General features: G+C 38.5%; 1 protein-coding gene across 13 annotated transcripts in view; it reads right to left on the bottom strand.

The window, feature by feature from the left end:
• Window positions 1-13,492, bottom strand: part of LOC18445766 (serine carboxypeptidase-like 7) — a 61,536-nt gene that overhangs the window by 26,913 nt on the left and 21,131 nt on the right. For 7 of the 13 annotated variants that reach the window (XR_002282897.2, XR_016050439.1, XM_011629321.3 and 4 more), the window contains 3 exons: window positions 7,619-7,699; window positions 7,358-7,510; window positions 7,088-7,159 (listed from right to left, as the gene is read on the bottom strand). Coding sequence is in view for 6 of the 13 variants with exons in the window: in XM_011629321.3 (XP_011627623.2) it covers window positions 7,088-7,159; window positions 7,358-7,510; window positions 7,619-7,699 (306 nt within the window). In the remaining 7 variants the exon portion in view is untranslated. The remainder of the gene's footprint in view (window positions 1-7,087; window positions 7,160-7,357; window positions 7,511-7,618; window positions 7,700-13,492) is intronic. The other 6 variants (XR_016050441.1, XR_016050440.1, XR_016050444.1 and 3 more) reach the window with 2 other exon arrangements.

The raw sequence follows: 13,492 nt of genomic DNA, 5'->3' as shown, positions 1-13,492 counted from the left end.
TTGACTAATATTCATAGCCGATAGACTTTACTTTCCTCTATTGCTACAACTATGTGTTCAAATTTTGTAAGTATAGATCTCAATAAATTTTTCATGACACGTACATCAACCAAGTTTCTTCCATTTCTTCTTAATTGGTTGACTGCAATCAAACCTTTGTGAAATAAGATCATGAAACACAGAAGAACAATCTTTTAACTTTAGGTAAGCCTTCATTTGAATGCTCTAATTCTCATAATATGCCATGGAGAGGTGGGGGACTTGGGGCTAAAACACAATGCTTGCAAAGGCCATCTCTCTATCAGGTAGCTTTCATAACTAATGTAATGGAGGTATAATAGAGAAAAAGAAAAAGAAAAAGGAAGTTACTACAACACTTTGGACTAATTTGGAAATTTCTGCACAAGTTGCAGTCTTTAACCAATGTAATGGAGGTATAATAGAGAAAAAGAAAAAGGAAGTTGCTACGACACTTTGGACTAATTTGGAAATTTTCGCACAAGTTGCAGTCTTTTTACAAAGTCACACAAGTACCACGGATATTTATTATTATTTCTCTATCCTCTCACACATGATCCTTGCATTTATTTATAGCAGCCTCTTCTCTCTCTAAAATGCACAATGTGAGTCTCTTTATATCACTCCAGAATTCTTCTCTAACAACACCCTCGAAATTTCCTTACTAACACCTACTTCAACTATCTAGACTCTTCTATATGGGAACTCTAAAACATCCTTCTACTAGAAACTTTTCATGCACATGCATATTAACGCTCGTTGAGTTGCTCAACTTATAACACAAACTCAAAAATGGGTTTACGTCTTAACAATATTCCTTATCCTTTCTTGTCACTCTGCAGCTCATCGACCATAATATACGGTTACTAGTATATTGGTATTTGTAATTGTACATCTCAAGCTGAACTAAGAATTTACTGGGAATGATTAGAAAAACTTTCCTTGGGAAGGTAGAATCGATTTATTCTCCTCTCCTAGGCTTTCATTGATGTAGGAATGAGAGAAAAAAGAGAGAGGGATAGCTAAGAAGAAAAAAAGAGAGCTTAACTGTGATACAAAGACACTGGGTTGAAACTAACAAAGCCTAACTTCAATGGCTTGTACAGGGACTCAAAGACACTCCAAATGGAAACTTAGTTCCTGATTGTTTGAGATCTGCGAAAAAAATATTGATTTCCAATAGGGTAAGGTCTCCCCTTTTAATAGATTTCGTTTGACTTCAAAGTAAAAGCTCTCTTAAACTCTACCCCTTCCTAAGTCATGCAGAATACACTTTCCCAAGCCATATACCACTTCCTAAGCACGGTTTCAAATTCAGATTCAAACATTTCCCTCCAAATTTTTCCCACAGCCCAAAATTTAGAAGAATCCCTCCTAAGTTTTCTGTAAATTCCAGGAATGTAACATCACGGAGGAAAAAAAAAAACCAAGCAAACAAAAAAGAAAAATGCAATTCTTCTTTAGAAATCTATGAACTCTTCACATCGGGCTGGTCCTTCTACTTTACTAATTCCTAACTGTAATTCCCTGGCTGGTAGAGATGATACGGCTATTCAAAATCCTTTCAACCATGTCCCCATTTTGCATACGTAGATGTGCTTCCCAACTAGCACCACCTTCAATATCAACCTCCCCATAATACTCATAGAGGTCGAAAATGTTCAAAATAGGAGAAATTTCATATATGTCAAGAAGCTTGATCTTATAGGCATTCTGCCCTAGCTTTTGAAGCACCCAACAAGGGCCAATCTTCCAATGTTTAATGTTATGGTAGTGCACCTTGGGAAGCGCTCACGCTTAAGATACACCATTACCAAATCTCCTCCTTCAAACATTTTTTCACATTGGTGCAAGTCCACATCAGCTTTGTACTTGTCATAACACTTTTGTAGTCTTTATAGGACTTGTTGATGGAGGTCTTGGATGTGGTCAGCCCACAGCTTTTGCATCATTGCTAACTCGTACCCCTTGGGGCAAAGGGACAAGGTCAAGCACCTTGTGTGGAGGATGACCATAAACCACCTAAAATGGAGTGTTCCCTGTGGAAAGATTAAGGGACCTGTTGTAGGCAAATTATGCCTAAGGTAAAACTCAATCCCAGTGAGAAGGCTTGTCCCTGGCAAGGCTTGTCAACAAATCTCCAAGGCTCCAATTGACAACCTGCTTTGGTCGTTAGTTTGAGGGTGGCAGACATTGCTACACTGCAATTTAGTGCCAAACGTTTTCCACAAGGGCTTCCAAAAATGGCTCACAAATCTTATATCTCGATCGAAATTGATGGTCTTTGGCACACCATGAAGGCGGACCACCTCCTTAAAGAAGAGATCTGGCGCTTGAGTCCCATCTAAAGTATTTAGGCAAGGAATGAAGTGGGCCACTTTAGAGAACCTATCGGCCACCACAAAGATAGAGTCACACCCTCTCAAGGTGCAGCGAAATCCTACCACAAAGTCCTCACTCACATCTAACCATAGTCGGTCAGGGATAAGGGAGTATAAAGATAGGTGTTTGGAGACTGCCCTTTCCGCAAGGGTTGTGCTCTTATCCAGCCCACAGTGACCACAAAGATTGTCACCATGCATCTCACCCATGATTTTGATGTGAAGTAACCCCTCGGGAATGCCAAACCGACTCCCTTTGAAGAGAAAGCCATCCTGCATAACAAAATAGCACATGTTTCCATTTCTCGTTGCGCAAGTTCATTGTTTAAAAAAGCGGACCACTCAACGCCTAGGTGGTCTAGATAGGTGGCCAAATTAAGCGGGCCGTCCCTAGGCGCCAGCCTAGGCACCGGGGAACCCACCTAGGCAGGTGCCTAGCATCCAGCCTTGGGCGGCCACCCAGGGCCTGCGTCCCACCTAAGGGCGGAAATGCCCCTCATTGAACGCATTTTTTGGTCTTCCTTTTAATATAATAAGGGCAAAATAGTGGGTTTTAGGTTCATTTGAAACCTAAACCCCATTGAAGCCTAATTTTTAGAGAGAAAAACCCCAAAAAAACTAGGTTTTGATGATTTCCATAGGATGGAAGGGTTTCTCAAAGTTACGAGAAATCACCCATTGATATTAGATTTAGTTTTGGATATTTTATAAATCTATTAGATGGTTTTTTAGCAGATTTTGAGTCCTTAGAAGTATCTTAGAGGTGGAAGTTTGGAGATCAAGCAATCAAAGTTAGTGAAATTTTGATGTGGACTTGTGTCCTACACATTTGATGTGCCCTAATCCCTACTCTTATGTGTTATACAGTTATACCTATATTGTTAGACTATAGCAACATTTTTCTTTCTACTAGGCCGCCCAGGTTCTGGATGCCCGCCTAGGCGTTGGGCAGCCTGGACCCCCACGGCCGCTTCGGCACCTAACATTTTTTAAAAGACTACTCAAGTTGCTAAAGGATCTTAGAGAAGTAAGGGTCAGTAGTATAAGCTTGAAATAGGGACTCAAACCCCACAACTGAGGTGGCAAAAGTACTAAGGAGGTGACACCTCCGACTGGGGGCATCAACCACTTTGTTTTGGCTGCATGATTTGTGGCGGACTAAGAAAGTAAACTCTTGTAAGTACGAAACCCACACAGCACGCCTATGATTTAGGTTCTTTTGAGCACTCTGATACTTCAAAGCTTCATGGTCTAAAAATAAGATATATTCTCTTTGGATGAGGTAGTGCCTCCAATGTCTCAAGGCTTGAACCATAGCATAGAACTCCACATTGTAAGTAGCATAATTAATCTTTGCCACACTCAGTTTCTCGTTAAAGAAGGCCAGAGGTCTGCTCCCTTGACTTAGGGGAGCTCCAATTCCCTCCTTCGAGGCATCACAATCTACTTGGAAGACCTATTCAATGTCTGGAAGTGAAAGGAGAGCCCATGTCATCCTTTCTTTCACCAATTTGAAGTTTTCAGCAACTAAAGTCCACTCAAACACCCCTTTCTTCATGCAATCAGTTATGGGTGCTATTATGCTGCTGAAGTTTCTGATAAATCTCCTATAAAATTTGCTAGACATGAAAACTTCTCACCTCAGTTACTGTTTTGGGTGTCGGCCAGTCCATAACAAAACCCAAAAATACTAAGTTATTAGTAAAAAAATGAACAGTTCCTCCTGTAAATGCAACAAATGTTCATCAATGCTTTTAATACAAATGAAGATATCATCAAAATACACCACTACAAACTTGCCAATAAATGGGCGAAGTTGCCACTCATCCATCTCAACATCCTCATCTCAGTTACACTCATCCTATGCATATGTTGTTTCTTGACCGCCCAACAGTGTGCCCCATAGCAAAGTTGGTCTCACAACTATCTTACAGAACATCCTCTTCAGCTTCATTGGTACTCGGCAATCACATAAAACTCTGGTTGAACATCTCCACTTCGCCCACCCAACTCAAATTCTATATGTGACATCTTCCTCAGTATCTTCATTTTCCGAGATTATCGACCTAAGATATTGATAGTGGGCTCGTATTGGTATTTCGTGGTCTTTCGTAACTACTTCCTTGTATCTACTCCTATTATTAACTAAACTTGCATCCCATATACTATGTCTTAGTCCGACTAATTTACCTTTAGATTCTAGAGCATCCCTTCAAAGTGCTATCTTTGTGTTGACACCATTTCGGGTCTCATCGATCAAAACCATGTCATCCGCGAATAACATAGACCAAAATACCTCATCTTGCAGGTTCCTAGTTAAGTCGTCCATAAAGAGGTATGGGCTCAACATTGACCCTAGATGTAATTGTCACTGAAAACTCACTCGTCTCTTTACTAGTTGTTCACACACTAATTAGTGCTCCCTCGTAAATATCTCTCACCAAGTCGATATAGTATCTGGAGACTCATTTCTTTTCTAATATCCACCAAATTAACTCTCAAAGTACCATATCATAAGCTTTCTCTAGATCAATAAAGGTCATGTCGAGGTCTTTTCTCTTATTCTTAAACTTCTCAATCAATTGTCTAAGTAGGAAAATAGCCTCAATTGTTGACCTCACTAACATAAAACCTAATTGATTTCTGATACATCCGCTTCATGTACTGTCATTGCTTAATCACTCCCTCCCACAACTTCATAGTGTGGCTCATATATTTGATCCCTCGATAAGATTAAAAAATCTTAGATATGATATGTTCAAAATCGTTGGTGGACTAAAGTAATGAGCCTAGTTAAAAAAGGTATTGTGTAATGGTTTGCCACACCATTGGTAGGTCTTCATGTCTTAGACAGACTCACGAATCAAGTCGAAAGCCAAACAACAACAGGTTTAAAACCCATATGACTCATCCTACTAAAAGTCCAATGTTCATCCAAGTAGACTTGGCCGAGTAGTGTACACATTGAAAAAATTAAGAAATAGAAAGGGTATATAGAACTTTGAGGAGAGCAAGAGCCCCATAAATCAAGTAACATCAACGGCAATGCTGATGCAAATGACTAGAATCTTTTTTTGAAGAATAGAACCAATCTAGAGCATTGTTTATCTTAGTACAAAGAAGAAAGTCCCAACTGCTCTTTTAGCGTCTAATGCTGCTAAGCATTCGAGTGAAAACTTAGATGTTTGCCTGAACACGAGAAGAAACGAAATTTGCATGGAAGAACAACATGCAAACAAAATTACTTTGAATGATGCTCTGCCTATGAGTCAATCAAAAGATACTTCCCCTCTTTCCGTTGATAAACCATAATTGTTTGAGATTGTGAATCATTTAAAGAATCAGAATTGCGAAAGAAGATTTTCACTTTCGGAATCGACATTAGGAAACAAGATTCCTTATTTATAAGAATCAAGATTCGACCTAAATGGAATCAAGATCCCTACATATATAGAATGGAGATTTTGTCCTCTTTAGAACCAAATTTTGACGACCTATATGGCATCAGGATTCCGATATCTTTGAAATCGTGTCTCTAACATGTCGAGTATTAATACATGTGGAATCCAAATTCAATAAATGTAGAACCGAGATTCGAAATTTGCGGAATCGAGAATTAATAAATATCAAAAACAGTATTCTATGAGTGTCGGAACATAGATTTCTAAAATAAGGAATTATATTCCTAACTTTACCAAAATAGTTTCCGTAAAGATTCCTTGTCGAAATTGCAAAATCGGGATTCCAAATCGGAATTGCGACCTTCGTTGAAAGGTTCCGAACTATGTGAGGAACCCCAGCAGATTGTTGTTGGTAATGAAATCAGGGGCCTAGAGGTTGTTCTTGACAAAGCAATTCATCTTAACGAAGGGGAAAGATATCGAGATAGAGGAAAAGGGAGAGGATTTCTAACCCCGTTTGAGATAGAAATTGATGAATCGGGGGGTTGGATCTGCCTCCTTTCAGATAGAGAGAGAGGGAGATGGAAAAAGGCAGGGGGTGGGGCGAATCTGCCCCCTTTTTGAGAGAGAGAAATTGTGTTTTCCTGTGTACCCGAATGGGTATAGGGGTATTCTCCTCGGCCACTGGCCCAGGCCAAGTAACTTGGTTGAGTCCGAGTGGACTCGGCTGGGTTGTTCAACACTGGCAAAAACCAAAATGTGAAGACCCCCACCAAAATATATCAGGATTAACTACAAAGGAGGAAGCTAGTAGTAATGTGGGGCTCGATGGGACAAGGAGTATCCTAAATGTTGATCAACAAGTCTCTATGATGGCTGCTTCCATCCCTGTTAGGAGTGTTAACAACAATGCCACAGAAGTGGTTGAGCTTCTTTTAGGCGAGGGAATTAACTAGAGTTGTACATATTCAAGTTTGGGTGATGGAGGTGAAAGGTTCAAAGTTCAAACAAGCCAAACAAGCTGACCTACCCTTTTTTTTTTTTTTCTTTTTTTCTCTTTTTGGCTATCACATCCCTAGCCACATGCATAAAATCATAGAGTCGCATCAAGTTTTTGAGGAAGATTTTTTGCAAGGACTCTGGTGGTTTAGATAAATATGTTTTAGAAGAACATCAATATAACAAGTTATCAGTTGTTGTCTTACTTTTTTTTTATGGTATTAAAAATATATATATATAGTTTGGTAAGTTCAGACACATGCAAGGAAATGGTTATATCAGTCTCACCTTCTTCACATGGAGCACCTCTTGAACCCTCTCATTGTTTGCCCAATAATGGGAAAGCATATATCCATATGTCTGCATACCATTTTGAGAATGTGAAATATTAACAGAAAAACAAAAGAATCTGAAAGAAAATCAGTGGTTATGTTGTGTACATGAGATAAAGAGACAAACCAATTTGTAGGAAGTGTACCCTGTAAAATATAAAAGAGAGAGCGGGGTACCCTGTAACTTATGAGAGAGAGAGAGAGAGATAGAGAGAGAGAAGGGTACCCTGCAAAATATAGGAGTTGACTGGAGATGTATACCAGAGGAATTCTCATGGAGCCATCTCCTAAGTCCTGTTCCTATTTCTACTCTTGGCCTTGGAGAAGCAAAAGGGCATAATGGCTCCAAAATGTGGGGGGTATTAATTCTTGAAAGGCACTACAAATACACAATCAATGCCCTCAGTGACCGCTATTACTTTCCCGAGAAACACATAGCAAATATAATACAAGAACAAAGAGATGCAATGCAAATAACTAAACTTACCTCATGTACAGCTTGCATATTTAAATTACACTGTGAACCTTTTGGGAAAGCATACTTGCCATTGCAACTTATCTTGGTAGCCTGCAAATAGATTGACAAGCATTTAAATTTTACTCCATGCAAGCATATATTCCCAAAATCATTGTGAACAGTACTTAAATGAACACTGCATCTTTTCAAATCCCAGAATACACTTTTTGAGCTAGAAGTAGTTTTGGTCATAAATAAAATGCATTTTCAAGTGCAATAATGAAAAACTACCCTAAAAAACATGTCATCATCATCGTCATCATTGTCAAAGCCTTATCCCAAAAAATAGGCGGCTATATAAAAAAAATGTATAAGACAAAAATACATTGATTTTTGTGTGCGAACTTATAAGCACATATAGATGATCAATATATCCAGTCGGCACACACTTATAAAGTGAAAAAATAATGGATATGACATTTGAGTTCACCATGAATCAAGTGCCAATCGTGGATAATGAATAGCTGTCTAGCGTACATCAGACCAGTAACTAGTATTCTTCTGCCTCATTTTTCCTAGACAAGCTGTAAAGATTACTTACTTTACTCTACTTCATAAATCAATGAGCAGCAATTTCTTATCTCTATGATAACCATGAGATAACTTATATATAAAATTTGTGTAGCAACCTATAGGGACTGTTCATTGAGTAGGACAAAGTTCCCAAAGTATAATTAATCTTCTTTTCCTTTGACTGGGGAACCAAAACTAAGTCCAACCTATTGTTTTGATAATTAAGATCAAGGTTTAGGTAATGAAAAAACCAAGGAGGAAAGAAAAATTGTACAGAAATTAAAAAGAGCAATACATAAAGATTTTGGTGATTTGGCAATAGCCTACATCCACATGGCTGTAAACTTTCTCTTCCAATAATCAAAAAAATATCATGCAAGTGCGGAGGATACAAGAGTTTAGAAAGTCTCTCAAAAGCCCTAAATAAAGTTTTCACTATCTAGAATACCTATCTAAAGGCTCAAGAAAGCTCACCCTTTTATTAGTCTCTCTCTTTACACTACCTATCTCTCTAAAAAATTACCTTTATATAGAGAAAACCAAAGAATCCAATATGTGTTGTCTTTCTCTATCCCAACCCTTTTATATTTAGGACTTACTGAGTAGTAGCCCACTCAATTGGGATCCCACGAATTTCCTAAATCGAAAAGGAATCACCTTCCCATATAGGAGTTGAAGTAATCACATGTGGGTTATGTTAGGGTGCTCACACTATGGAGTAATTTATCATTGTACTTAACAATTTTGGACACTTCTATACCTTTGTTTTGTACATGGAGCATTTTTTAATAAGGGTCATTATAAAGACTGTGACGTCATCCACATGGAGTGTGACATCACCCACATGGAGCATTAAATGCCACTAATGTAGTCCACGTGGATGATGTCGCACCCCATATGAATGATATCACACCCTCATAATTATCAAAAATACCCTTATTAAAATAAAGCTCTATGTACAAAACAAAAGTATAGAAGTGTCCAAAATTTGTTGAGTACAATGTTAAATTACTTCATAGTGTGAGCATCCTAACATAACCCATATATATATATATATATAAACATGGCTTCACTGCCAACATTACCTCCCACGTTAGACAAGAAAATCATTAGAGGTACCGGAAAGAAATAATTTTCACCTCATGTAAGAGATGGGTTGCTTTGTGGCCCTCTCGGAACAATTAAGAGTCACGATACAAGAAATTCACCAAAATGTGTGTGTGTGTGGGTAAAGAAGTGGGAAACAAGAAATAACTAAATAAGCAAGCAACCTACACAAAGATTCATGTGGTTTTCCCTTATAAGCTACGTCCAAAGGCGAGAGGCAAAAATCCATCAAAAATAAAATGATTTGATAGAATAATTCACCTTCTTCCAAGAGGATATTGATCTCTCTTGGGTGTCTTCTTCAAGAGGCTTTCCTTCTCACTTGGATCACAAGTCTCTCTCTCTCTTTCTCTCTCTCTCTCTCTCTCCAGGATCTCTTATCTCTAAGATTTCTTCTCTCTAACTGAGCTCTCTCTCTAACTGAGCTCTCTCTCTAACTATCGTTCTCTCTCTCTAAGAGGCTTTTCTTCTCTATTAGGCTTTCTCCCTTAACAACCAGAGCTCTCTCTCTCTCTCTCTCTATCTCTCTCTCTCTCTAATGTTAAAGTTAAACGTGCCTCTCGAAGGCATGGCCTCCAAGGTAACTTCGCCTTCGCCACCCCCCAACTAGTCATGCCAGTCCCGAGCTGGGTAAAGGAAGAGGTAGGTAGACAACCAGCATAAAACTTTGCCACAACTCTTCATGAATCCTGATGAATAACTTAGTATCTAAGTCATTGCGAGCTCTTCCTAAAAATCTCTCATTCCTTTTTGAAACGATTTTGGGGCCACTCCTCATGGGATGGGAACCCAAACAATTTCCCCCTTCAGTCTCATGATGAGCATTCAGCCTTGCATATCAACTTAGTTCTTAAATGGAAGCCCTTGCAGTCATGTTTCTACACAGCTTTTGTTTCTCCTTAGCTAAGATCTTTGTCATCATATCCAATGTATTCTTGTCGGTATGGATCTTCCCTAGCTATGACAATGTTTTCACAAGGGCATCACAAATCTATTGATAACGCATATCAATGCGCTTTGATCTTGAATGGAAGCTTGCATCCTTGCGCAATTGGATTGTACATTGACTGCGTAGGGAACGATAACCTATCCTCATTCAAGCCTAACTAAGGAATCTTTTCATCCACAACATTTTGCTGCAAGCTTCAGTGATTGCAGTGCATTTGCCCTTTGTAGTTAACATGGTCACACATTTTGCAATTTGCAGTGCCATGATACAGCTCCCTTGCAAAAGCGAATAAGATCCTAAGGTTGACTTTCTCGAGTCAATATTTCCTGCTATTTCAGCATTTACGTATCCATGTAGCATGGGTTTCCTTCCCGAAAGCTTAAGAAAGCTTTGGATGACCCCTAGTGGTATCTCAGTATCCACTTGAATATTGTCCAATGTTCCTTACCAAGAATGGCCATGTGTCTAGTCATCATACCAAGTGCATGTGTCATATCTGGCCTCATGAACACCACAGCATACATCAATTTCTGATGGTCGATGCATACTTTATGCATTTTTTCCTTTTCTATCTCACTTGAAGTGCTCTTCTCAAAATTTAGCTTGAAGTGACCACCAAGTGAAGAACCGAAAGGTTTTGTCTTGTTCATGTTGAAACTTCCGAGCTCTTTCTCAATGTATCTTTTTTATGACACCAGCCTTTCTGCCACGAGAAAGCTTCATGCCAAAGATTCGTTGAGTTGATCATAAGTCCTTCATGGAAAAAGACTTCCTTAGCTCTAGCTTCAATCTGTAAATTTTGTCGATGTCTTTATCAACAACCAGCATATCATCAAATATTGAGCAAAAGGAAAATAAATTCAACATCAAATATTTCTTAATGAACACACAATGCTCTGAGGTTGTTATCTTGAACCCACATTTCTACAAGAAGGAATTGAACTTCTTGTGCCACTGACTTGGGGCCTCTTTCAAACCACAGAGACTCTTCTTCAGCTTATAAGCATTGTATTATTTATCTTATACCTTGAATCCTTTTTTTTTTTTTGAAGCTGTATACCTTGAATCTTTTTAGCAGTTGGATATATATCTCTTCCTCATCACAGTGGAGAATGCAGTCTTGCATCTAGTTGCCTAACTTCTACATTCAAGCATGCGGTCATACCAAATACCACACGAACTAATAACACTTTCATCACAGGAAAAAATATTCAACAAATCGATGCCATGTTCTTCTTGAAACCTTTCACAACTACTCTTCCCTTGTAGCTTGGTTCTCGGTTCTTCTCTTCAGTTTTTAGTTTGAATACCCACTTGTTTTTAAGTTCTTTTTTTTTCGTTTTGGCAACTATATTATTTCATAGATGTGGTTGTTATGCAAGGAATCAATCTCACTGATCTTTTAGCAAACCTAATTTGTGTTCATCACGGTGAGCTTTCTTGTAGCTTTCTGGTTCACCGCTGATAAATTAGAAGGACATTTTTTAATGCAGAGTACCTATTTGATGGTTTTTATCTTTTTGAGGACCTTCTCAATTCAATCTCAACAGGTTGCTTCCCTTGCTCCATAGCACCCAAAGCTGGTATGTCACTCTCATGGGATTCATCCTCTTCTTGCAATTCTCCCCTATGTCGATCATATATTACGGTAGGAGGAATTATGACTCGATCCTGTAAAATCATTGAAAATTTTTGATGTTTTGGATTATTCACATATTCAATGTTATGTCTTGCTGAAATACCACCTCTACTCTTGATCACGTTCTTATTCTCAAGGTTCCATAGCTTGTAGCAGAGCTCTTCATTGAGCACCACAAGAATATGCATAGGAGTCATTTCTCATCCAACCTGGATATGTGTTCCTTGGGCACGTACACAAATGGCTTGCACTTGAACAACTTCAATTGTAAATAAGAGATGTCTTTTCCAGTCTAAACTCTCTCGAATATATCATCATCCATAGGAAATGATAGGGATCTGCTTATAAGATAGCTTATTGTGAGGTCTATTTCACCCTAGTATGGTTTGATAACTTGATGGTATACAGCGTGCTATAATGGTTTGATTCATTCTCTTTACTACACCATTATACTAGGGTTATGTGGCATTGTGATCTTGTGCTTCATTTCATGCTTGATACACTTGATTTTATTATTTCATTAGGTACACCAACACTTTCCATGAAGCATCATCTATAAAATATGAAGTGCCACCAAGAGACTTCACCTCCACGGGACTGCACATATCTAAATACACCATATCAAGGATTTCTATATCAATTATAGAGCTCTTATTAGTGAAAAAGTGTTTATGTTACTTACAAAACAAGCAATGGTGGGTTAGAGATAAATTCTAGATGTTGGGATAGATCTACTTCTTTGCTTTGCTAAGATCTCTGTTCTTTTTTCACTCACGTGGCCAGATGCCTATGCCACAGGTCTAACAAGGATTCTTCCATTGCAGCATCAACCTCACCACTGGAGATATGCACAGATTATTCTATAGAGTGAAATTAATACGTCTTGCCTTTAGCCATCACAAGATATCCCTTTGTCAGCTTATAATGTCTTTTACTTAATATTGAGTGGTACCTTTCATCATCCAAGTATCTTCCTAAGATGTGGCTCAAAAGTTTAGTACATCCCTAACATCTTTTAGTACTACCAACATCCTAATATTAGTCTTGATGTATACATCTACTCTTCCCACAACCTTTGAGGAACCATTTTTCCCCATCTTTACAATACCAAAAGCTCCTGCCTTATAGGAAGTAAAACAATATCTGTGGGATAACATGAAACAATGCTTCAACATCTGTAACCCAATCAATGTACAAAGTCTATGAAACACTGATGCACTAATCACTATAGTTTCCAACTACCCCTACATCACTTTAATGGTCACTGCAGCAGTTTCCTTGCACCATTCTTGGTATTGTTCTCTTTCCACACTTTTATGAGCTTCATATGCTCTTTCTTGATGTACCCATTCATATTATTGTCAAAACCCTTTCTAGACTTCAATCTAGTTTTGGGTTTAGATCAGTTACTTTGGTCTCTACTCCTAGACCTTCCTTAATTTGTGACAAGAGCTTGTGAAGTGGATGTGTTGGAGGATCTTTTGCCTATCTCCTCCATTGGCATACTACCAATGACCTCTGACCTGAGTCATGGTCACCTTTCCTTTTGGCGCTAAGGTGCTTCGGGAGATCACCAATGTCTCCCAACTGTCTGATAATGAACTGAGCAACAACAGATCACGCAACTTATCATCTA

This window comes from Amborella trichopoda, chromosome 2 (genome assembly GCF_054954075.1).
Source record: "Amborella trichopoda isolate Santa Cruz 75 chromosome 2, AtrichopodaSantaCruz75HAP2 v2.0, whole genome shotgun sequence".
In the NCBI taxonomy this organism is placed as follows: Eukaryota; Viridiplantae; Streptophyta; class Magnoliopsida; order Amborellales; family Amborellaceae; genus Amborella; species Amborella trichopoda.
This window is presented reverse-complemented; position numbering and strand designations above follow the sequence as displayed.